Source organism: Poecilia mexicana, unplaced genomic scaffold, assembly GCF_051168715.1.
Source record: "Poecilia mexicana isolate PSO_F unplaced genomic scaffold, ASM5116871v1 scaffold_9, whole genome shotgun sequence".
NCBI classification, from domain to species: Eukaryota; Metazoa; Chordata; class Actinopteri; order Cyprinodontiformes; family Poeciliidae; genus Poecilia; species Poecilia mexicana.
Genome location: NW_028263378.1, coordinates 15,629,467 through 15,654,941, shown reverse-complemented (window position 1 = coordinate 15,654,941; position 25,475 = coordinate 15,629,467). Strand labels below are relative to the sequence as shown.

General features: G+C 40.2%; 2 protein-coding genes across 9 annotated transcripts in view; one reads left to right on the top strand and one right to left on the bottom strand.

Annotated features, from left to right (window-relative positions):
* clip1a (CAP-GLY domain containing linker protein 1a) overlaps nt 1-13,579 on the top strand; it is a 28,935-nt gene extending 15,356 nt beyond the window's left edge. For 7 of the 8 annotated variants that reach the window (XM_088008844.1, XM_088008837.1, XM_088008839.1 and 4 more), the window contains 11 exons: nt 132-347; nt 1,943-4,396; nt 5,026-5,154; nt 5,995-6,101; nt 6,240-6,360; nt 6,470-6,522; nt 7,516-7,633; nt 8,187-8,334; nt 8,424-8,476; nt 11,799-11,920; nt 12,006-13,579. In XM_088008844.1, coding sequence (XP_087864970.1) covers nt 132-347; nt 1,943-4,396; nt 5,026-5,154; nt 5,995-6,101; nt 6,240-6,360; nt 6,470-6,522; nt 7,516-7,633; nt 8,187-8,334; nt 8,424-8,476; nt 11,799-11,920; nt 12,006-12,234 — 3,750 coding nt within the window. In that variant the 3' untranslated portion in view covers nt 12,235-13,579. The remainder of the gene's footprint in view (nt 1-131; nt 348-1,942; nt 4,397-5,025; nt 5,155-5,994; nt 6,102-6,239; nt 6,361-6,469; nt 6,523-7,515; nt 7,634-8,186; nt 8,335-8,423; nt 8,477-11,798; nt 11,921-12,005) is intronic. The other variant, XM_088008845.1, reaches the window with a different exon arrangement.
* A 532-nt stretch (nt 13,580-14,111) lies between these two features.
* On the bottom strand, nt 14,112-23,504 carry LOC106928533 (leucine-rich repeat-containing protein 43). The gene is made up of 12 exons (XM_015004845.2): nt 22,617-23,504; nt 22,308-22,520; nt 20,994-21,104; nt 20,483-20,622; nt 19,126-19,364; nt 18,882-19,045; nt 17,248-17,398; nt 16,589-16,728; nt 16,424-16,510; nt 14,690-14,881; nt 14,462-14,567; nt 14,112-14,383 (listed from the first exon to the last, which is right to left on the bottom strand). The coding sequence occupies exons 1-12, from the start codon at nt 22,701-22,703 to the stop codon at nt 14,223-14,225; spliced, it is 1,791 nt and encodes a 596-aa protein (XP_014860331.2). The 5' UTR covers nt 22,704-23,504; the 3' UTR covers nt 14,112-14,222.
* Between the last annotated feature and the right edge of the window lie 1,971 nt (nt 23,505-25,475).

Sequence of the window (25,475 nt, the reverse complement as noted above, 5' to 3'; positions counted from 1 at the left end):
CTTCAGAAATGTACATTCTCATGTTCAATCACCTTGTCAGAACATTTCAGGACTGCAGTGAATGTGTTAGATCTAGTTGGAGGCAATAAATGTGAAGTTTTGTTTCACTTTGCGGTTTTTGCGTTTGCTAGGAAAACGCTCTTAAACAAAGTAAGAGTCAGGTTGAGGATTTGAAGGCCTCACATGAGAAATCCCTCTCCGAGGCCTCCGAGCTCCATGCGAAGGAATTCGAGATTCTGCAAACACAGTTTGATCAGTTGAAGATGGAGCTTTCCTCCTCCAAGGACAAAACTGGAGAGCTGGAGAAAACCGTGTCTGAGCTGCAGACGTACAAAGAACAGGCTCAGGTAAGCACCGCTTCAGAAGTATGTAAGAGGAGTCGATATGTTTTAAGAGGTTCACTGGCACAATGTTTAAAGATTAGCAAGGTTTATGGTATTTATGACTTATAAGGAACATTTGTGAAAATCTAAATGTTTTGCAAAGTCTCAAATGGCATGTTATTTGTAAACTTTAAATACATCTGTTTTCTTTTTTAACACCAAAGCATAATGTGAAGTGCAGTTTTAAAAAGCATCAATTCGGTTTAAATGCAATTTTGTTATTTTTGCATTATATTTTTTAACTCATTCACATTTAATGGTAATGATTAGTAAAAATAATAATAAAAAATGTCAGGCAGAGGGTAGAATGACTAAACTTTCATATTATTATTATTATTATTATGTTTAATAGTTTTATCTATTTTTTTTGTCCAAAGAAAAACAATGTACTGATTAAAAGAAAACCAAAAGCAGGAGAATGGTTTTGTTACACCTACACTGTGAATGTGTTCAGTGTTGCCCATCATTACCATTATCACCACTAAAACTTTCAAAGCAGCACCAGCACAGAGGCAATCCTTGTCACGTTATCTTATATCTTTTTTTTTTTTTTTTTTGCATTACTCTCGACTCGATAAGCTATGACAACTACCACTCATTGCCACTTGGAGGCACCTTGTCAGTAGTGGGTTGGAACCCTTTTGACCTTCAGAACTACCATAATTCTTAATGGCACAGATTCAACAAGCTTGTAGATGTCAGTCAGCATTAACACATCAGGACCCTCCAGTGAATGACGATACTCAGGCAGACTGTGGCGATAACACAATGCCCAGTTGGTGCTGTGGGGCTAAAAGCACAAGAACAAAATCTGCCCCACACCATTACAGCACCAGCATGTTGACAAGACGCAAAATAAATCTTTACACTGAGTTTCCCAAGTCTCTTGCATGTGAGGGAGTGGGCTTTAAAGGGATGAGTCAGCTATAAGTTACAGGGGGGCTTGTTTACTTTTTGTGAAGGGATTATTTTTGGGATTTCCTTTTACCCTGCTTTTTCTGTGGAAAATTTTCACTTGTGTGAAGACAAATGGCGCCGCATTTCTCTTCATGTCAAATATTTTCTCATATGTGGGTTTGAACAAAAACACACATAAAGTTTGATAATTAATAGACAAGCCTGTAATGGTGTTATTAGACATTTAAGACACAAGAATTACAGAAATTTGGCAATTTAATTTTCTTAATAGAAAAAAAAATATGGTGTTACTCAAATTATTTTCTGTTGTAATACTGTATAAGTGCATTGTATACATGCCGCCATTAGTCGTAACACCCTGGCAATCTACACGCCTTTTATGTTATTAATTACCTTTATTTGTATTAATGCCATTGTTATCGAAAAGGTTTCTTAGTCGATGTGAAAATTTTCTGCCTCCACAGTTTGTGGTTGAAAGCTTTGGTGTGACCCCCTTTCTGATTTTTATGCTTCTGAGGCTTAACCTTTCCATTTGCATATCACTTGTATCCATGACTAGATGGTTTATTTTGTATTTATTCATGCATTGCCCTGTGTGTATATCCCCCCCTCTTTTTTTTTTTCACCTTTTATTTTTCCAGCGGCTTTCTGCTGAGCTTGACTCCTACAAGCATGATGTTGACAATATGTCAAAAAAACTGGATAAGCAGAGTCTTGATCTGGAAAACATGTTTAAGCAAAGTGAAGATCATAAAGCTGAGAGAGGCAATCTGGAGAGGCGGCTTTCTGAGTTGCAAAATAAACTTTCCGTCACTGAGATTAGTTGCAAGGAGGTTTCAGTGCAGAATGAAGAGCTCCTGGCAACTATTGATAAACTCTCAAAACTTCAAGAGGAACTACAGACCAGTACCAAGCAATTGGATGAAGAGAGGACTTCACTGAAGAAGGAACTGGAGAATCTCAAACACCTGCTGCAGGAAGCAGAGGCCGAAAAAAAAGAACTGCATCGTGGTAAAGGTGAATATTTGACTCAAATTAAGGAGCTTCAAAGAGAAAATGCTGAGATGAATGACTCTGTCTTGAAGCATCAGTTGGACGTCCAGCAAACCGAGTCTAAAAGGAAGCAGCTGCTTGAGGATTATCAAAATGTTTGCAAAGAGAAGAGCCGGCTGGAAGAGGACCTCAAGGAAAAGGAGTCAAAATTCACCTGTGAGAGACACGATCTGATATTGGAGCAAGATTCTGCAAAAAATGCTCGGAAGTCTCTTGACGCTAGAAATGCTGAGCTGCAGGAAAAAGTGAAGTCATTGAATTTGGAAAAAGAAGACCTTAAGATGAAGAATGTGCAGCTCCAGTCTCTGGTAGAAACCCTGACAAATGAGAAAGCCGAGTTATCGTCTGAAGTCGGCGCTGCTGCTCTGGAGAAAAAGAACCAAGAGACGGAGAAGGAGGAGCTCCAAAACAAACTCGGCCAAACCAAGAAAGACTTGGAGAGTCAAATTCGTGAATGTGAAGAGCTGAAAGCCTCTAAAGCCAGTTTGGCCCAGATGCTTGAAGAGTTCAAGACAAACAGTCAAGTGACAGATTCTGAAAGGCTTACCCTGTTGCAGGAAAAAGAAGACCTGCTTGCATCCCAGAGGAAGGTGTCTAGTGAGAAAGACGACCTTTTCAGAGAGCTGCAAGAGCTGAAGGAGAAGCTCCATGTCCTGACAGAACAGTTGTCCCTTTCTCACGAAAAATATAACGAGGCATCATCGTCTTTTGAGCAGGAGAAACAAGCATTGCGTTTACAGAACTCTGAAATGGAGATGACACTTCACAACTTGCGTAAAGAAAAGATGAGCCTGGATTCAGCTCTTGAGCAGCAGAAGACGGATTTTGAGCGTTTGGAGGAGGAGAAGGGAGAGTTGGAAGGGAAGTATACCAAGGCCTTATCTGAGAAGGAGACTCTTTCTGTGGAGCGTGAGAAGCTCGCTGGTGATAATCGCACAACTAGGAGCCAGTTGGATGGTTATAGCAGAACCAATGCTGACCTCCTTCAACAGAAGAGTCATCTGGAAACAAAGCTTGAAGAAACTAAGCATCAAAAAGATGAGCTGGAAGCCAAGATCACCACTCTGGAACGAGAAAAGACTGACCTACAGAATGAACTGCGGAAACATTGCTCTGATGTTGAAATTCTGGAAAAGACGAAAATTGAACTTGTCGCTGATCATAATAAAGTAAAAGCGGAGTTTGAGAAGTCCAACTTGGAGCTTTCTCAACAGGTAGATAACCTTAAAAAGGACCATCATCATCTTCAGTCTCTGCAGACCGAAGCTGAGCAGAAAGTCCATTCTTTCCAGAAGGAGAACCAAGTTCTGCTGCAGGAAGTCCAGGAGTTAAAAAAACAGATGACATCTCTGTCGGAGGCGAAGGACCTGCTTGAGACGACTCTACAAGCTGAAAACTGTGAAGTCACTAAAGCAAAAGCTGACAAAGATGGTTTGTCTAAGCAAATTGAAGAACTTCAGAACACTTTGTCCAAAGTAATGCAGGAAAACAAAGATATATCTTTTCACCGCAAGAATGCTGATGAACAAAATAAGTCTTTTAAGGCAGAAATGGAATCTCTAAAAGAACAATTAAAACAGCGAGAGCAAGAAAACCATCAGTTGGGTCAAGATAGGGAACAGCTGGCAACTAGGCTTGAGGAAATGGACAAACGGATGACTCTGCTGACATCGGTGAAGGAAGAGCTTTTAGCTAGCCAGTCTGAACTGAAGCGGGAAACTTCTTCTCTTTGCGCCAAGAAAGAAACCTTACTCGCCGAACAGTCGGAGCTTCTTAAAAAGGTGGAGTGTTTGGAAGCAAGCAACGAACAGCTACAGACTGAACTCCAGGCCCAAAAAACTGAGACAATAAACTTGGAAAAACGGTACAGGAATGCTCTCGAGGAGGCGTCTGCGTCTGCCGTGGTGAAAGAAGAAATATCCTCCAGCGTTACGCAGCTGTCGGCTCAGAAGGACGCCCTGCAGGCTGAGAGGGATGAAGCCGCCCAGCAAGTCAGGGAGCTCGAGTCGCAACTAAAAAACGCTATTTCTAAGCAGCTTGAGGTATTTCTCCTCCAGTACTAATTCTAGTGGTGCTGGGGCTTTGCCGCCTTCACATTGCATGCTTGCTAGTTTGTCTCCCTTTTAATTTCACGTCTTAACTTTCATCCTCCATTTACTAACCTCTGTTTACTACCCTTAGCTCCCAGCTTTTGCCTGTGGACTTATAACGTGAGCTAATGGTAGGCTAATTTAATTTTAGTTGGACTTTGAACGCCTTGTTGCAGCCAACCATTTGATGCCGTTTATTGGATGTATTAATCCAAAGAGGCTGGTCTAATGCTTCCTTTGACGAGCAGGAAGCATTCGCAAATTTTTTCAGTCTCCGTTCTGAGGCCACAGGTTGCAGTAATTGTGGTGGTAATTGTCAACAAGAGCTTCGAAAAATACAACGTTCTAATACACGTTTTAAAGTGTCAGTCTGTTAATCGGTGATAAAGTGTCTCAATAGAAAAGCATGTTGTTAATTTACTACTTATTAAATTGAAATAATTGTATTATAAAAACATGCTCTTGTACGTGGTTTCCAACCCTCAGATCACACAAGAATGAGATTCTTTAGCTTTAATGTCAGTTTGCTGGTTTTATGTAAAGCTGCTCATCTCACTAAGTGTCTTAATCCCACCGCTTAGGCTTCTGGTAACGCCGCTGACGCTCTCGAGAAGCTCGTAAAGGAGAAGGAAGCTTTGCTGAAGGAAAAGAACGAAGCTCAGTCGTTGGTGGAGGAACTGCAGCGCTCCAAGGACGAAATCCAGACTCAGGTGAGAGACTGGTTGGGTCAGAAGGAACGCCAGCGATGCAGTAGTTCAGAGATGAACTTGCTTTTTTTTTTGTATCTGAGTTTTCAGAGGTACTTTGAAACTTTCTAAATGTTTAAGACTTGATTTTAGATTTTTGAGGTAATAAAAAAAAATATTTGGATTAAAAATCCTTGTAAGTTTTTCAACTGTAGAATGTATTTTGTATTAGAATCCACATGCTGAATATGGTTAATAGTAAATGTTTGTAATCACCATTCTAAAGTAAAAGAAAATTTTAGAAATTTACTTTAATCACACTTCAGAGAGAGAACAGTTGATCTCTTTCTGGTTAAGAACTGTTAGACTTAGAGGAGCTGACTCTCATCCCAGCTGCTTGACACTCGACTGCAAACCACCTCAGTGCATGCTGTGAAGGTAATGGCTTGGAAAAACCCAACATCATCTGCAACAAACAATGACCCTGAGCTTTTCAACCCCGACTCTTATTTTCAAGACCAAAACTTGAGGTATTGTCCATGAACAAAACAAACCGGATCAGTGAGAGGAGGCAGTCCTGACAGAGTCCAACTCGACAAACACAGAATACCTTTGGGACACATTCCTAAGCCTTTTCCAGATCCACAAAACGCATGTAGACTGGAGAAGTGAACGACCATGGAACATGCCATGGGAGATTAAAACAAAGCTCTGAGCAGCTTGGCCCTCAGGATCATAAGGACTGAAAACCTCTGCCACATTGAGGTGGGGACTCAACAGAGACGGGCGGCATGAGGAAGAGTTCAGTGAAATGATCTTTTAGCTTTAGACTTCTTGTTATTGACATATCTTTTCTTGTTTTAGCTGGAAACATTGAGAAAAGGGAATTTAAAGTATCAAGAAGACCTGAACACATCCAAAGAGCAGCTTTGCACAGAAACACAGAGGCTGAAGAGTCTTTGCCAGGAAGTGTGAGTACACTCATCTTGGATTGTGTGAATTTTCCAAGATGGAAGTGATTTTAAATCCATCGTACTTTACCACATTATTTATGGTTTGAACATATATTGTCAACCTGACAGTAATTTCATCATTTTACGTTTCATAAGTGAGGAGCTTAAAGAAGCGGCATCTGTGACGTCGCAGACTCTGCAGAGTCTTCAAGAGGAAAACAAAAGGCTGTCTCAGGAGCTGGCGAACAATCACAAAGACCAGGGAGCTCTGGGGACGGTGAGGGTCACTGGTACTGGCATCAATATCGTTGTTGTGCTGCGTTTATATGTAACAGTTGAAGTCAATTCAGCGTTTTTAAACGTGTATGTTTTTTTCCCCCCCAAAGCTAACTGATGAGCACTCAAAACTCAAGAAAGAGTTGGAAGAGTTGAAACAAAGGTAAACTAAAAATGTTTTTGTCGCTCCAGCGTTGTCAGATAATCACACAATGTACATATTGTATCTTTTAAGATGTTTTTGTTTTGTTTTTTTTGTTAAAGCTTGCATGGTTCCATGAGATTTGGCATTTAATAATATATATTGTCCTTGAATAAATGGCTGATTTATCACACTACTTTCCCTTCAAAGCCTGCCAAATAATGTCTTCAGGTACTTGATGCTTTCTGATATCATGACTTGTCTGCAGTCACCGCATAAGAAAAATCTGTTGACATGTTTGACCTCAGCTGCCTGGCAGACATGCTCTGTGTCTCATTCTTTGTTCTAAGATTCATTATTAAATTCAGAAATGCAAAACATTTTTTCCAGATTTGTTAAATGTCTGTTTTATGCCAAAGTCCTGGCTGAGTAGTAATTGCTTTGAAATTGGAGGCTTTTTCTCTTTGCATAACAAATTTTCACGGTTCTCTCCGATCTGGGAGTGTTTGAAAAGAAACTTGGATTGGAGTGTGGGAAATTTTCAGATTGCCAGGCTTCATTCTCATTTCCATTTGTAAATGTCCTTTTCTTCCTTGTGTTTTCTCTTCCTCCTTCATCTCCTTTTTCTGTTTGTTGTTACTCTGCTATGCGTCCTTCTTTCCTGCCTTCCTTGCCTCCTCTTCAGTCTGTCCTTCCCACAAGACAAGACACAGGGATGTCTTGCGTCCTTTCTTCCACGTTGCGTCTTTCTCCTTTCTGTCTCTCCTTTCTTCCACAACTCCTACCTTTATTCTGTGTCTTGCCTGGTTTGCTTTCTTTTCTTCTTTGCCTCCTTGTCCGTCTTTCATGACCTACCTCTCCTCCATCCTTCTGTATTTTGTCTCGGAAGGTCTCCATTTTTAAAGCCCGTTTGCTATTGAAGTATTTGCCATCAACTCACATTAAAGGTTATCTAGAAATGTTAAGCAGAGTTTTTGTTTCTCTGACATTTAGTGGATACTCTGTGTTCAACAGTGAAAACGCTCTGAGGGAGCAGCTGAGTGGAGAGAAGGCCGCCCTCCAGCAGTCCATTCATAAAAACAGTGCCTTAGTTGCAGAAAAGGACCAGCAGGTGGAGAAACTGAAGCGTGAGGTAAGGAAGAAATCTGACATTTGACTTTATCCCACATCATTAGCATTTTTGACTTTTATCAAGACCTGCTTTTTCAATCTGTTGAATCCTATATGAAGCTTTTAGCGTCATTTCCTTTCTACAGCAAAAACCAGACCCACCAGTCCTTCAAGAGACACTTCTGACAGGATATCACTTCTGGGTCAAATAATGACCTGCTTTCATTTTTATGTGTTTACAATCCTCCTCCTCATGACTTTGAAGATGACTATCTGGAAACCTCTGTCAGTGCTGACACGTTTTATCGTCTTCGCAGAATCAGATTTACATCTGTAATGTTTCTTTTCTCTAAAAGCTCGTTTAAACTTTCGCTTGGAGATTGACATCTCATATATGAACTCCATAAATGATGGCATTATTGAATCATTGGCATTATTATTCATTGTTTTGTTTTTTGTTTTTTTGCAGCTCCTTCTCATCTGAAAGTGAAATTTGGTGGATGAATTGATAAATGGTAACATTTGTCCAGCGTGTGTTAAATTATATTGAAACGATTATCTTGTTTTCTTTACAGTTGGTTGCAGTGCGGGAAGAAAGTGCCTCTATTAAGACGCTCCAGAATACAATTGAGACTTTGGAGCGGGATAAAGCTAATCTACAGGATCACGTAAAGAGACTGGAGAAGGACCTCGCTGCCAGGCCTGATCTCAACCTGACCTCGGGTACGGCGGCATTTCAAACAACCGAAGCGAACACGGCTTCCAGCTCAGTGATTAGAAAAGACATGGCTCTGACTTCCTTCTGTTTTCAGGAGATGCGGTTTTGGACCAACTGAGAGAAGATAAGGAGACTGCAGAGAGTCAGGTCTGGCAGTCTCACTAATCCTGAATAAAAGAACATTCCTCCTGCATCAGTGTGTACTAACTTCTTAAATACTAATTCATACTGCTTCAGTCTTCGTAGCTTGGTGAGAACTGGTACTGCAATAAAATGTTTTAAGTTACAGAAGGGCATGTCTGTCAAATAACGTTCAAGCATATTCTAAATTGAAGACGGTCATTACACACACATGGATATATTTGAAGCCTTGAAATTTTCCAGTCTATAATTTGGATTAGGAGTGTCGCATCAGAGTCCTGCAGGTTTTGCATGCGTCCCTAAGCGCAGCTGATTAAAATGACTGAATTACGTCTTCAGCAAGTCCACTCTGTTCAACCAGGGAAGGACTTGAAACAAGCAGGATAATGTCTGACTTAAAGAAAACCAAAATTTCACTTTCTGTCGTGTTTTTTCATAGACACTCAATACTTGTTCGGCTCTCCTTTTGCATGAATTACTGCATCAACACGGCATGAATGTGATCTGCCTTGTAGCTCTGCTTGGGTGGCCTCAGGTTGCTTCAGTAGTGGCCTTTAGTTTCTCTGGTCCGTCTCATCTTCCTCTTCACCACGTCCCGTAAATGTTCTGTGTGGGGTTCAAGTCAGAAGTGTTTCCAGGCCAGTCCAGCACAGCAACATCATCACAAAGAGCTTTATTGGCCAAGATTGTGCACAAACAAGTAAGAAGAAAAAAACAAAGTACAATCCTGGGACCATGTTTGATCTTGTATCTATGGTGATTGGACCGGCTTTTTGTACCTTTAGCTGTGTGGGATTCTGCCAAGTCCTGTTGGAAAATGAAATCAGCATCTCTATATAGTTTCTTAGTTAAAGGAAGTATGGAGTGCTGTAGAATCCCCCCTGGTAGAGAGAGGGCTGTGTTGACTGTGATCCTGATGAAACACAGTGGACCAGCACCAGTAGACGACCTAACAACCCATCACTGACTGTAGAAACGTCGCACTGGACTCGAAGCAGTTGTATCATCATCTGTAGAGAAGCCGTTGTACCTAATCTAGAGCGTTAACTCCTTAGCCCAGGTAAGATCCTCCTGACGTTGTCTCTGGTAAAGGAGAGTCTTGCCACTTAAAGTAGTCCATCTCCTGCACACTGGGTACTTCTGCTTACACTGGCCCTTTGAGTTCGGACTCTAGTCACAGCCTAGTTTCCTCCAAATCCCTGATTGAGGTTTTGCTTCCCCATCCTCTGAAGCGGGGGTCTCCAGCTCCAAGCCTCGAGGTCCGATATCATCCAACCTCTAGATGTGTAAAAGTTGTAGGACAGCGGCGCTCGAGGCCTGGAGTTGAAGACCTCTACTCTAGTAGAACCAGTAGTCCATGCTACTTGTGAACCTTTTACAACCAAACTTTGTCTTCCCACTTAACTTTCATCATTTATGATGCGTGAGGAAAACCTTTTTCAGCAACAATCTTCAGTAGTTTACCCTCCGTGTGGGTGTGATGAGTCGATGACTGTCGGCTGAACAAACAAGTTAGCCATTTTGTGTGGAACATAACATTTCTCCATTAATTATGTCTTTATTAATTATTATTGTAATTAGTGATGTTTGGGAATATTGTAAAATACAGAGAAACTGACTTTTGGGTTTTCATTCGCTGTAAGCCAGAATCTTCAAAATTCACAGAAATAAATACGTGAACTTTAGCATTGTGGGTAACAAATCGGTTCAAGTTTTGAATTGAATTCCTGAAGTAATAAATTCACTTTTCAGCATTCTAATTTATTTAGACAGAGGTGTAGATCTTTCTGACGTGATCATCTAAGTTTCCACAGATTAATTCTGCATAAACGTCCCGTAGCCTCACTTCATCAGCATGTCAGCTTCCCCTCCCCTCGTCCGTTTATGGTCCTAAGTCACCCTGAACTATCTGTGTCTGCGATGATGTAAGTGTGATGTCTGTCAGAGTCTGGGGCCGCTGCCGATTTTGATTACCTTTTTTTTCTTTTCTTATCTTTTTCTCTTTAAATCTGCCTCTTCTGTGCTTTTTCTGATGTTGGCATTGCTACACCTCCATCAGGAAGCGGTTTGTTCAAGTTTCTCATCATCTCCATCTGTGCATGCTTCTCACTGTGGCTTCCATTCACTTAAACCCCAATTTAGTTGTGTCGTGTCACCTAAAGATCGATCACGCTTGTTTCATCAGTACTTAATCAGGCCCTAATTACATCCCAAGTAAAAACATCTGAAAGGGTACCGTAGATATCAGATTGGTTTCTCGTTGAAACACTCAGACTGGGAGATTTTTCTTACACTCCCAGTGACTCAGTACAAACGTTGATTTATCTTGAGCTGACAACTCAAAGCAGAAAATCACCACCTTGATCATTAGAGGGGATGTGGTGACACACGGCTAATATTCAAGATATCTATGCAATCCTGGATGAATGTGGGTGGGTTTTTTTTTATGCTTGGTAAAATTGACAAGATGCTACGAGAAAGTTCAGCTTCATTGTGAAACGGTGAAAAGCAGTTACTGTGGGAAGCTTGGTTTTGTGTAAAACAAAAAAAAACAAAACAAAAAAAAACTAGTCGATTCAGAACCTAAATGCTCCCATTTACTTTTAAAGTTAAGTTTATTTCTACAGCACATTTCAGGAACAAGGCAGTTCAAAGTTTTCTTTTTACGCCATAAAAACTCGATAGTCGCCATGAAGCAAGCAATGAACTTTACATTTTGACAACTTCCATAATTAAGCAAATATAACGATCAGTGTTCCAGTTAACACCACATCCGTGATGCATCCTTAAATGAAAAATGAATGAAGTAGAAAGAAAAGAGTTAATATAAACAGAGTCTGTTTTAAGTTTGTTCACGTTTAAGTCTGGGCGTATAAACTGAGGCAGCGGTACAATCTATGGCACGTGGCCCAAAATTAAAGTTTGACATCCCTGATCTACACGTTAAAATAACAGCACATATAGTTGGTGGCAGGAATAGAAATATGAAAATATAACTTTAAAATGACTTCAAATTATAATAAATCATTGTTCACATTCAAACATACTTTCAGATATACATCTTTTTATTCACCGTCTCTTTATTAAATGTAGTCAAAGTTTTGTCTAAAAACAGATTAAGTCTCATCAGAGCCCACGTTGCTTCAGCTGTTAAGTCTTTCTCATGTGTTACTTTGAGTTTCAAATGTAAATAATAATGTTCTTAAAATGGATTTAAAACACGTTAAATTCATGTTGCTGAAGCCTACAGAAACCCTGGTAAGAAGGCTTGTTCTGGTTTTGTTTTACACGAGGCAGAAATGATGCTCCGGGTTTCTTTTCCCTGCAGGTTGAGTTCTTGAATTCAGTTATTGTCGACCTCCAGAGGAAGAATGAAGAGCTCAAAGACAAACTGGAGAAAATGGCAGCCGCTGCCCTCAATGGGAATAGTCCAAGCGAACTGGATAATGAGTAAGTCCTAGTCAAAGCAGACTATCCGTATTTACTTTTGCCTTTGACTGAAGCTCAAGAGAGGTGCCTTTATTTCCTCCTGCAGTTACGATAAGCAGCCAGAAAAGAAGAAACCTCCTCCGAGGAAGTTCTGCGACATTTGCGACTGCTTTGATCTCCACGAGACGGAAGACTGCCCCCTACAGGAGCAGATGCCCGACTCCCCTCCTCACACCACCTACCACGGCAGTAAGGGTGAAGAGCGGCCATACTGCGAGACCTGCGAGGTCTTCGGCCACTGGACCGCGTCCTGCACCGACGACCAGACCTTCTAAAGCCTTCCTAAAACCGCCGTTCGCACAATCAATACATTTGCACATCTTTGGTCGCGCCATTCTTTTCCGGGTCTCAGCTTGTGTGTATCTCTCATGCTTGTTTTTGCCAAGCATATTTGCTGTCCACACTTGCCTTGTAGAAGAACGGTTCTCGGCATGTTTCCCAAAAGTTAAGGCATCCCAGAAGTTACAGAAAGTGGCAGCCGTTCGTAAGTGGGACCGACTCTGGATGTTTAGCATCCTGGTTCTGAAAGGGTGATGGGGAGCGCGGTGAGCCTTCAGTTTAGCTAATTTATCAGTATCCGACCGCTGTTTGCACAGATTGTCAGGGGCTACAGAGATAATATAGTATATTAAACTGTGTATTTGAAACTGTAAAATACTTGATTGAAAACAGTTTTGAGCAACAACAAAAAAAAAAAAAATCGAAGAGTTATAGTTTATTTTTTTATGCCTGGAAAGTGTGTACTCTTTAAAAGGTTTAATAATGTAACTGTATGACGGGGACAGTCTGGAGCGGTGAAACCCGGAGCTCTTTGGCTCCAATCGGTTTAACTTTCTATGGTCCTTTTGAAATGGATGCTGGGAAATTTATTAAGATTCTCACCTACTGTAAACCTTTGATTCCTGTTATTATGGCCTTTTCAGGAAGTTTCTAATTAATGAAGCTGATTTCCTTTTGCATCAATGAATACTTTGACATGTTTTGATAAGTTTTAAATATCTGTATGAAAATAAAATTTATGGATGAATAAAGTGTCTGCATGCAGTCATGAACAGTAATCATAATTTATGTTAATTTCTACTAGACATCTGTAGATTTGTGGTACATTGAAGCCAAAACGAGGTGCAAGCTTCAAAGCCTTACCAAATATGTTTGGTCTAGTTTCTAGTGCAAATATCTTAGTACACTCGAAATGGGACAAAACTAACTTACTAATAGCTTTTCAGCAAGAAAAATGAGATTAACTCAACAATTCCTTAATGCTGATGAAAAGGTGCTATCTGCCAGTGTGTTAGTCATTTTTCATCAATATTAAGAAATTATTGACTTAAATGCTTATTTTGTGCTGGAAAGTTACGTATTAGTCGGTACACCTGAAATAAGACAGAACCAAGATATTTATATTAAAAACTAGACCAAAAATACTTGGTAAGGTTATGTGTTTTTCTTTCTTTTCTTGTTTTTCCTTTTTTTGCAGTGCAGAGCCTTGTAAATGTTTTCAGACGGGTTCGGCGATGAGGTGCAAGGAAGTGTTTTTAAAAATTCACAAATTAAAGTGTGCCTCAAGTTTCAGCCTTCTTACTTCTGATGCCCCTCAATAAAATTCAGTGGAACCAGTAATTTCCAGAAAAGTTCTTCTGTGTGTAATTTAATCCGTCAGTCCAGCGTTTCTGTTTGTGAACATTAGAGACGGCAGATGAGTTGGGTCATAAAAGATTGTTAAAGTCTGGATATTTCAAATCGTTAAAGAATAAATTATGGCTCGGATGCAAACAAGACATTCATCTAAACTGATGATGATGTGGAAACGGTGAACTTGTGAAAAAATATGATCCTGTCAAAGGATTAGAGAAACAAAAGTCTACTCTGCACATCACCATGGTGATGCACGGTGAAGGCAGCATCATGCTGTCTGGATGCTTTTCTTCTGCAGGGACTTGGAAGCTGCAGAGTTGGTGACAGGAAGGTGGATGCAATCATTAGAAAATTATACGAGCTGTAAAACAAAGAGAAGAAAGTGAAGGTTTTACCCTCCAGCAGGTTGGTCTCACTGCTGAAGTTTACAAGAAAGTCTGGCTTCTTCCTGCAGGGAAATGGATGTAGATGTTTGGGGTTTTTTTTACACCATACTGAGAAAATACTGCTGTGTAAATTTGGTCAGCTGTGCATTTAATTTCATGCCGCTAAAATAAAGTTCTCATGGCTTGAAGAACACATTCATGTTTTTTCATGAATACTTTCGTGTCGACTTCGGCTCTGCGATTTAGCCGTTTTCTACAGGCGTTGCGGAATGAAAAGCGTCAGACACCGACTTCCACTTCTCCAGCTCCACACTCAGCTCCACAGTCACCGGTACCGGCGGGACCGGGACGGGCGGGACCGTGTGCTCATCCATGTCGCGTTTCTTTGCGTCTTTCCCCTTTCCTGGGGTGCAGAAAGAGAGCAGGTGGCGTCCTGAGCAAACGTCCTAAATGACGCAGAGTAACTTTTACTCATATTTACCTTTTGGACTTTTCTGAGGTTCGGTGTGTTTTTTTTGTTTCTCCTTTGCTTCCTTGCAGTCCTTTGTCTTGTCCTTCTTGTCTCCTTTCGGTTTCTTTTCAGTTTCCTTAAGATGAGTGAAAACAACCTGCATGTAAACCAGGTTCTCCATCTTAGCTGATAATTCATTCACGTTGTTTCTGTTCAGCCTCAGTGACGGGTTTAATGGACAGTGCAACGTAAACTTGCCTCCTCCTGTTTTGGTGGAGGCTCCACGTGCAGCGGACCAAAGTCGCAGACAGAACTGACCCTTTGACCCCCCTGGACCAGGCTTTGCATGGGGATGTGAACCGAGTTGAGTAGTTTTCGGATAGGTGGGTCGTGGACAAGCTCCGGAGGACCTTTTTTCTTTTTGTTTTTAGCTTTGGGAGGCGTTTTAACCTGAAAAAGAGAATAAAAACTTGATGCCATGTGAATGTTTTTCTATTTTAACACCATCTAACAGCACTTTTGCTTTGCTAGAAACTACATTTCATGTATAAAGTCGAACTTATTACAGTTGTTTTTAATAAAACAGGTTAATTATACTGACCAAAAGCAACACAGAACACTAAGAAAAATATCTCAACTCTCGAAACTGCAAGAATAAAACATCGGTTTTATCAACTAAACATTCTTAAAAGTTGCAACAAGATACATATTTACTGCGTCACAATGTATCAAAGGGTTGATATAAACTTCCATAGTTTCTCTGAATTCTTCTGTCTAGACAACACGGCGATTCTGATTCACAAAGCAACTCTTTTTATAAACAGGAGTTCACTTGTCTGCAAAAATGCGAACAAATAGTTAGTCATATCCTGAATGATGTGTTAATAGCTTCACAAAATAAATTATGCAACTACAGTAAAAGTGCTGCTAGATGAAATAAAGCCCAAAAATCAGCCTTTAATTACCACCGTTTATATGGCTGCTAAATAATTTTTTTGTTTGTTTTACTTTCTTCAACTTTGGACTTTTAGCTTCATCTTCTTAGCTTTTACCAGCTTTACCATTAGCCTCACCAAACCCTTCTTAGCTCTGCCCACAGATTTGCTGTGGCACTGAGAGTTTGTGATCTGATGTCTTCAGGTGTTGCTTCAGAACGCGACACGGTTACACCTGCATGTCATTGGTACAGATGAAAGTGACGCATTTATTTATTTGGAAATTGTACCCCGGGTCAAACCAGATGTGTGAAGGTGAACAAGTCTCATCATGGAACAGGATCTTGGCTAATTTCTTCATCCCCCCCTCCCCACGTTGTCACAACACAAGGAAGTAGGGATTTTAAGGTGCACCTAAAACACCTCCATAGGTGTGCCTCTCAAATGTTGTGAAGCCTACAAAGACGATGACATCATTTTCTGGGTTTTCCAAAATTGACTTAAAGGCTGAGTAATCTCAGGAAAAGCATAATGATGAATTCGAAGAAAGTAAATAAATCTCTGACGATAAATCACCTATTTGCTGTAGTAGCTTGGCTTCGCTATCAGTGAGCTCCAAACACATGGAAATAAAGTGAAGAATTAACTCTTATGCATATATAAACTTTGATTTGTGTTTTCTAACCAAACTAGTGGTCTGAATTCAGGTCTGTTTCAATGCAACATCATCTTTTTACAAAACCAAATTCCTATTTGGAGTTTCAATTAGCCAACTCATCTGACTTTAATGGTTTTAATTTGTTTCCGGTTAAATAATTAACCAGAAATGATTCTGATTTTTTTTTTTCAACCAGAATTGCCTCCACCTGCAATATTCACTCTCTTCTTATTCTTTTATGTTTCTGTTGCAACTGTTTTGTCTTGTGATCGTTCAAAGTGGGGTTCTGTGCGCTTTGTTGTCTAACGGTTGCAACATTTTGATCAACTAAATGGATCAATGAATCCTAGCCAGTTGTTCACAGTGTGTGGTTTCATGGTGATGAAATAATAAACTCACTTTCTCTTTGCTCTTGCCTTTCTTGTCTTTAGTCGGACTGGGTTTGACGTGCTGGGCTTCTTCGGAGGGCGCGGGCCACGACAGAATCTAGAATATCAGATGCTTAAAATAAGCTGGGAGACATTTTCCTGCCTAAAATTGCCCAGCGGATATTGTTTCCCACACCTTTTCCTCCATTAGGTTGAGATGGAGTCCGTGAGTAAAGAATTTCTTCAGGTCTCCCAGGCAGCTGATCCTGTACGCCAGCGTGTAATTCAAGTCCGCGCACTCGGACCACGGCAGTTTTGGTGTTGCGTACAGAGACACTTCAAATAAAAGGAGAGTTGAAGAGAGAAATTTTTTTTTTTTTCTCACAATTTCAACAGATCAGAGAAAGCTGAACTGAGGACAAATAAAGGACCATCTCTGATGTCTGTCCTCTGAGTAAATCAGACTTACAAAGCAAAAGCCCATCTCTGCTTTGCAGAACGTATCGCTAACACATTGGGCTTTTAACCCTTATAATCTCTCACTGACTAATACGACTTTTTGTATGTGTTTTTAAAGCCACCTCTTCAGCCAGCATGCTTAGGTGGGCCCCATGTGGGGGAAAGGAGAGCTGATATATGGGTCCCGTATGGGTTTGTCCACGGGCCACCACCATATAGGGCCCATGTAGGCTGTGGCCCTAAATGGGCAAAACCATGTGGGGCCATCATGGAACCTGCGGACAAACCCATATGGGACCCATATAGCAGCCCTCCTTTCCCCCACATGGGGCCCACCTAGGCATGCTGGCAGAAGACCTAAAATGTGTAAAACTAAAAAGACGACGGCGTTCTCACGTTGTTCAGTTTCATACGCATCGACTGCGGGGACGTCGGCAGTGTCCAGGGCGGACACGTTTTTCCCAGTGTTTCTATCTGATCCTGGGTCTGGACGGACAGAGTTGTCCTCTGTCACGCGAGACGACGTGTCCAGGTTGCCGTCTTCTCCCTGCAGGCGAGACGAGACGAGAACGGGAAAGGCCGTGAAGCGTAACTGTGGATCGCATCTCCTCAAATAGGAAAACTGTGTACAGCTTTAGGAAAAAGAATGAAGTATTTTGACTTTCATGCACTTTCCTTTCATGTCGTAGTTTTACTTGGTAACTGTTTCTCTTTTTGAGTCAGAGATCATCTGATACAAAGTTTTTAAAACCCAAGATGACAGTTTTAGATGTTGGAAAATATTGTAATAGTATCTGAAACTGTAACAAGGGAGAATCATTTTATGCTTTGAATTTTTACTCATATATGAAGTTTGGCAGTTACAACTTACGGTAAGTTGTGTTTTCTCAAGGGGAAAGTCCAGTTCTGGTCAGATGTTTAATTACAGTCATCATTGGTGTGAATGTCGAAAACACTTTTGACTTTTGATGTGGAGTTAAAAGTACAACTTTAGTGATTTAAAAAAAAAAAAAAACAAGAGTTTTGTTAAGATTTTATGGTGTGTTTTTCTAATAATAAGTGATTCACCGTGACTAAAACGGAATGAGTGAAAATACCCCGATTAAAGTTTGGATAGAAGTTTGTCACTAAGTGACAAATAGACTGCATGCTTTTATCTGACACAACTCTGCCGGCTGTGGAACAGTAAAGGCTCAACATCAAGATAAAATTGTTGTTTTATGATAAGAAGTGGCAAAGCAACTTTGTAAATTGTCCATGAAGTGAGTTATCACTGCTCAGCAAACAGGCTACATCACTGTTTTTAGATCATTTCCTATAACTCCTTACTTTGCTTTGACTTTTGACCCCAGATGAGATGTTGACTTGAGTTTTTTACTGCCTGACTAGTTATGCAATTTAAAAGTGTTTTATATTCTGGTATTTTATGTTTTTGTGTCTTTGTAATTGCAATTTTTATGTTTTTATGTACTTTTTACAGCAACTTTGATCCTTGCGGTAACATAAAGTGCTTTTCAAATGAAGCTGTATTGGACTAAAATCTTTAAAATGTAGCCAAATAAGAAAAAGAATCAAGAATAAACAATAAGAAAATTTTTTTTTGTTTGTTTCTCTTTTTCTGGGAGAAATATGATAAAGGACTGTGTGAGGAAAATATCATTTTAAAGTTTTTTACATTTTTATTTGACCTATATTTATATGGATTGTCTAAATGAAACCCAAAATCTTGTTTGCAAGAGAGACCTGCTTTGATAAAACAAAGAAAATTACAAACAGCAGCAACATGAGTAAGAAATTTGACTCAATTGAATAAGCTAATGCTCCAATAATTACAGGCTCCATAAAACCATAAATGTCGAGTTTTGAGGCCCAACAAATATTAAGATATCTGAGTTATTATTCTGATCAGATGAAATCCTTAAATCAGAAATAAAAACAAGATGCCAATGAAATTACGTTTTCTACTCATGTTTAGAACCGCGTTAAATCAAAGGTGTGTGTGACACTGAGGAGTAGGAAGGATAAATCACCTGATGATCCGGCGTATGACGACTAAAGAACTGGTATGAGACGAAGTATTTGTAGGTGACGACTGGAAACTCAACAGCCTTCTTATCCACATACATCAGCGGGTCTGGTATTCCCCTCAGCCTGGTCAGACTCAGTGTGACTGATGCCACGTCCTCCACCAGATCTGTGACAGCAAAGGAGACTTTGATCTCTCAACAGGTTTGCACTTGCGCCAAACGAGGCGTCCTCATTTCATGCGCTCACCATTTATCCTGGCCAAGCCGAAGAAGTTGTACCTTTCCTCTGTGGTGAGCCACGAGGAGTCCAAGCAGCTGAGCCGCGGGAGGCTGTCCACAGTGAAACCTGGATACGACGGCGTCATGGTGAAGGGGTTGCCCTTAAGCGTCAGGGTCTTGAGGCATGGGAGAGTTTCTAAAGTGGCTACCAGAAGTCGCTGCTCTTGGAAGTTACAGTTGCTGAGGTCCAAACACGCCAAACGGGGCCTGCGGGCAGAAAGAGTCAGGAAGGTTTCCCCAAAGCAGCAGCAGCAGCGGGATTCAACTGCTGTTCAACCTGCTGCCATTCTGCTTAACCAGCTGATTAAAGCTGCAGTATGTAATGGTTATTAAAATATATATATATGTTTTTTACATATTTGTTAAAACCATCAATATGTTGTGGAACTATAATATGAGACAGATAATCTGTGAAAAATATTGAGCTCCTCTTCCTTCTCCCTGCTTTCATGTGAACGAATACACTGCCCTGCCAGACACAACCAATCAGAGGCAGAAGGAGGGCTGTCAATCACTCTCGTGTATGCGCTGCTTAGGCTACAGTCGCGAATGCATGGCCTCCAGTCGTGACGGAGAATTATAAATCCAAAAAAAAACTCACGCAGGAATAAGATCAATCAATCCCGAATGCTTTCATGACAACATCTGGGTTTTTACCAGAAACCAGATGATGAAAACTGAGCTGAAGAAGGCGAAAGTCAAAAGGTGTGTTAACTGTACTGGCCTTCAGGATCTCTGCCATGTTAACAAAAGCATGTTAACATTTTTAAGAAAAGGGCAAACTAACAGAGCACCTCGGTTTTCATATATGAACACTAAAAAAGCGCTTCTCCTGAACAAATAATGGTTGAAAAAATAAACTTTGATGGATTTTCTCTGTCCAATCTGAATGAGGTTAAGGAAATTCGCACAAAACAAAAACAGAAATATGTGTAAAAACAAGCTTTAGAACGTTTGCTTGCTGCTTAATCATGAAATAATATGAGCTACACAAACAATAAATCTGCTGTGTCTCGCTGAATAATCAGTGATTTCATACAAACATGAACTCTCTTGCTGAAAGCAAATCAAAGAGTCGCTAGGGTTTCCGTCTCTGGAGCTTCAGTGGGAGTTCCCTCTGAAATCTGCTGTCGAATCAGAAAAACCTACGGTGCAGTGAAACAAGCTGGCATTAAAGGCTTTACATCCTTACCTCATGAGCAATCAAAAAGCCCACAGTTGTAACTGAGCTTTCTTTTGACCTGGTTTTTTTGTGTTGCCTCTTTAAAAACCCAACAACTTCCTGCATGTGCTTCGTCTATGTGTGTCTGTGTACATGTATTAACCAGTGTCTTCCTGTAAGATCGCAGACGTCTTGATGGGAACCCAGGCTGTTTGATCCGAGGCCCAGGTACTGCAGCTGAGGAGGCGGGCAGCTTGCGAGGCCGCTCAGCGAAGACAACCGATTTGCACGCAGCTCCAAAATCTGTAGGAAAAAAAAAACAAACTTTCAATCAGATAGTCATCTCAGTGTGTTGCAACATCTGCCTTTACGCTCTCATCTGCCTTTATGCGCCCATCTAAGGGCAACAAGGCCATTAGATGAGCGCAAAGGTTTTTGTCCCTCAGTTTGAAGGGCCGATAACCTTCAGACGTCGCACGTAACACCGCATGACGTCTGATGGCATCAGGAGAATCCATTGTGATGTAAGGTGATGAAGGAGGAAAATTTATTGTTTCCTGCTCTGCGTGATTAACCGTGACTCGACTTTTCCTAATATGTGCAAACTACTGAAACATCATTTTATCTGATAAACGCAGCGCGCCAATGCACTCTGATGCAACACTTCAACGTGCCTTCAACGTGTCGGGAAGATGCTTCGCAGGGATTTCTGAGATCAAGTTGCCGCTCAGGACCAGTTCCTCCAGCTTTGAGAACTTCAACAAGCCTTCGTCAATAAACGTGACCTGAGAGAAACAGAAAAAGTGGCAAAGTTTATTTGTTAGTTAGTCCCTCTCCGCCTGATGAACTCATAAACCAACGTCTGCTTGGAACCCAACATTTACTGTTGCATGCACGTTTCATTTTTTGGTAATCCCATACCATATCAGCAAATTCATGCATAGTGTTAATGTTGGTCGAGTTACAGAGATGTTTTTACTGCATCTTATTCTAACAACACTTAAGTATTTATCTAGGTTTTTGTAGTAGATGTGCCTCTGATACAGCTGGAGCTGCACAGTGTAGCTGTTGTTAGGACTGCATGGATGCACTGACTTCTCTTTTGATTATTCTGGTGCTTCTTCTCATAATCCCAAATATGCATTTAAGATTATGTGGTCACTGCAGATTGTCCTTTGGGAATGAGTATGGATGGATGGATGGATGAAAATTTTATAAACAGTGTGTAAACAAAGGTTTATCATTCATGTGGACAATAAATAATTACAAATTAAACAAAAAACTGTCCAGAAATGATTCACATTTAAGAACATAATCTCTCTGCTGATGTCTATGCACTCTTTGGTCACTTTATTAGGTACGCCTGTTCAGTTGTTGGTCAAAACAAATCGATGGCTTCTTCACATGGTAAAGAAAGTTCAAACTAAGCATCGTAAAGGAGAGGAAGAGACTCATTTTAAGTGAATCTGAATGTGGTGACAGATCGGTTGGCCAATTTCAGAAACTGCTCATAAAGTGCTTAAAAGGTGCGCGTACTGTTATAAATGATTAGCAGGGCATCTGTTTGAGCTAAAACACAGTTCGGTGATTCAGCAGAAAAATCTCCCAAACTACAACAAGTCTACCTCTGATTAGCTAAAAACAAAAATTGGAGTGGACTAGTCAAAGTCTGGACATAAATCTAGCTAAGATACTGTGGCATGACCTAAAACAACCTAAATCATGGTTGAATTAAAACAATCGTGCAAATAAGATTGGTTTAAAATTTCCCCACAGTGATGTTCCAGACTCACTGACGGCAAAACCAGTTCTTTATTTGAAAGCTGCCAATGTTTATCTACTCAGGTTGTCCTTACCTTACAATAACGTTTGTTCGATGATTAAAAACATTAAATTTGATTTTTTTTCCTTCAGTCATCTAAATGTTCATCCTGCACTAATGAACAGGCCAGAGTAAAATATGTCTGTGCATCTCTTGAAACGCGTACATTTTTGCCAGTGATTCGTATCGTCGTGAAGTAATTCAGGATGAAGTCCTTGCTGAAGCGCTTCGGTTCTCTCACAGCCAGCTCCCTCAGATCTGAAGCTTGGGGGCTCCAGGTGTCGTTGTACATCCATGGAGAGCGAGGGTACCTCAGCAGGTCCAGCAGGACATCTGGTGACTCTGTTCTCGCTTCATCGGGACCATTTTTGGTCTGTCTCTAAGATCAAAATCACACACACAAAAAAACCCCCCAAAACATTAGAGTGGTGTACACCTTGAAGTAAGGATATTGAGCTGGACAGTGAAAACTCACCCAGGGTCCGATTCCGCAGGGGAAGTCAGTCAGACAGAGACGTCTAATCTTTTTATCTATCGCAACGGAGAGAGTTGTTGAGCTCATGAGGGTCACCTGAATCTGCTGTCTGCTAATGATGCCGCCATTTAATTAGCTTCGCTGCGGTGTGTTGTTTGTTTACAATCCTTCACCTGTATCCAGGCAACAGGCGGACCTCTGGCCACCCGCGCTAAAGCAGTTTGGAGCGGAAAGAGGGCTCTCTAAGAAAAACCTACACATACGAAGACATGTTGTCTTCTCTGTTTTAGAAAAAAAAAAACCGCTCTGAAAGAACCCGGATCAGGCTGCAAAACTGTAAATGATTTATAGAACCTCATGTAGACATTTATGCTAACATGGTCCATGAGGTTCATCATCAACACATATTTACAGTGTAGCCTCTGACAGATAACCTGCTAATAAAATACTTACTGGTGATTAAAATAAAAATAAAGCTAGAAAAAGAAAAAGAAAAAAGGTTTGCAGTTATTTTATAAAAAGCCACGGTATGAAAGGTGGCATGACATCTCCATAAAATTTTATAAGACTATGTAATTAGTTTCAGGCAATGAGGGAAAAAAAAAGAAACATTTCAAGATTTTGTTAATGTTTCTAGTTTTTTTTAACCTCACTGAGTTTTTCTCTCAGTGGTGTTTTAACACTGTTGTGTGTTCTGTGGTTGATGGATGGTTAGTTTTTAACTTTGTGTTTATGTGAATGTTTCTTAGGGTGTAAAACTCTGATGTCATAATGCATATTTATAAAAAAAATAAAAGTGTTGTTAAACTCAGACATCTTTCTCTCTATCTTTCCTTATGTTTCTTTCTCAGTTCCCACTCTTGCATGGGGAGAACTTAGAAGCTCCAAACAGAGACCCCAGGATGGAAATTGAACCCAGGACCTTCTTGCTGCAAAGTAACAGTGCGACCTCAGGCTTAAATTATTTTGAGAATTTTTAGTGAAACTTAAAAATATGGATCCCTGATATAATGACACTGACGTCTATATCTGCCAATATTTATTATGATGCAAATAATATTGATTAATATCAGTTATCGGCCATAACAGCAATAATGATATCAACCAGTGATATTGGCTCACACATCTCTGTTGAAAACTATTGTTCACAGAAGCTCTCAATCCAATCTGACTGAGAAAACATCCAAAAATTTGTCCACCTTTAATTACAACAAAAGGTTTTTACACGAACTATTAAATCAGGAGACTTCCCATAATTTCATGCTATACTTTTCAAATGTTTTTTGTGAAAATATTTAAAAACCAGAAGCCCTTTCCTTTCCTCTTTACAGTTCTTTTTGTGTTGCTCTTTTATATAAAACATATCTTTGCAAGGCATCATGCTGCAAATGGATACTTAGCATTCAGCTAATTGGAATTTAAGTTATTTCACTTTAGGCCCACGCTATTTGATTAATATTTTCCATTCGCCTGTGGTTCAGCGTAGTATTTAATCTAGTTGATATAGTACAAAAAAAATACAGTCAATGTTGTGAGAGTGTGAAAAAGTTACTCAAATTGCAAATGCAGATGAGCAGTAACTCTGTATCTCGTCCTGCAGCGTGTTATCCAAGTGGAAGGGTGGAGATAAAGGTAGATACGCTTACAGGGAAATATGTGTAACTGGGAAATTCTCAGATTACTTTAACATACACCTTGGCAGTCCAAATCTGAATATCTTTAATGTCGTCATGGGTTCGTGGAAACAGGAATCACTGTAAACGAACACAAAATGGGAAGATTTGGTGTTCAAATAGACAACTACAAGGCAAGAAGAAAAACATGACCATATTAAATGACAGATTTTTTTAAACATAATTTAAGTGTATCCTACCAATGTCCTAAACAACCTACCAGAATGTGTTTGAGATTCTGCTTCACAGTGGAGCAAAGCATTACCAGGCAGTTTCAGTGCCAGCTTTGAGAGATAACGCTCTGTGGTACTTTGCTCTGCCTCCACACACAGTAAAACCACTATGGTGAGCGGTGCCCTACAACTGCAAAAAAGAAAGATTTTACAAAGAGATACTTTGCCAAGGTGGCGTCATCAACCAGCTGATGGCATGAAAAAAAAAAAAAAAGTCCCACGTTGCAACCCATTATAAAAGCAGCAGGTGCCAGTCTAGAAAGCATTGACTGAACAGCGAACAGAACACTTGGCACCATGATTCTGGCTAACGGTAAGCTCTTCTCAAGTCATTGAGGAGTAAATCTTAACGCTTGATTGGTGATTTTGATGAAACTGTACTCAGTTTGTGTCTAAAAACTCTTAAATGTTACTTTTTTTCTTTTTTTTTTTTTTTCTTTTTACAAAATTTTCACTTTCTTCAAGACCCATTTTTCTTTCTGAGTATCATTCATCTGTTTGTGTTTATGCTGATCCCAGTTTGACTTCAGCGGTACTTTGGTTGACTCTGCAGACGACATCATCGTATTCTTTTATGTCTGACCGTTTGCAGATCTCCTGCTTCTCCTCGTCACTGTCATGCACATCTCCTCGACGGCCTCCAATCCAGTCAGACCAACGAGTTGTGAGGAGAAACTGTGTAAACAGGCTGAAAAGAATAAGTGGGATTTTAGACCCCTGTTGAAAGACCTCAAGTATGCAGAAAATCTATTTGTAAGTAAACTTGCAGAAAGATTGTGTGATATGTGAATGGAAGTGAAAGTTTAATGTAAAATAGACTTGCCACTTTACAACGATTGTAAAAAAAAATGTTTTATTGTAATTTGGAAATACAGTTGAAGACTGATATTTGCAAAGACATGTAACACATTTTCTTACTGGTATAATTCAGTCAGTCTTCTAGCTGAAGTCAG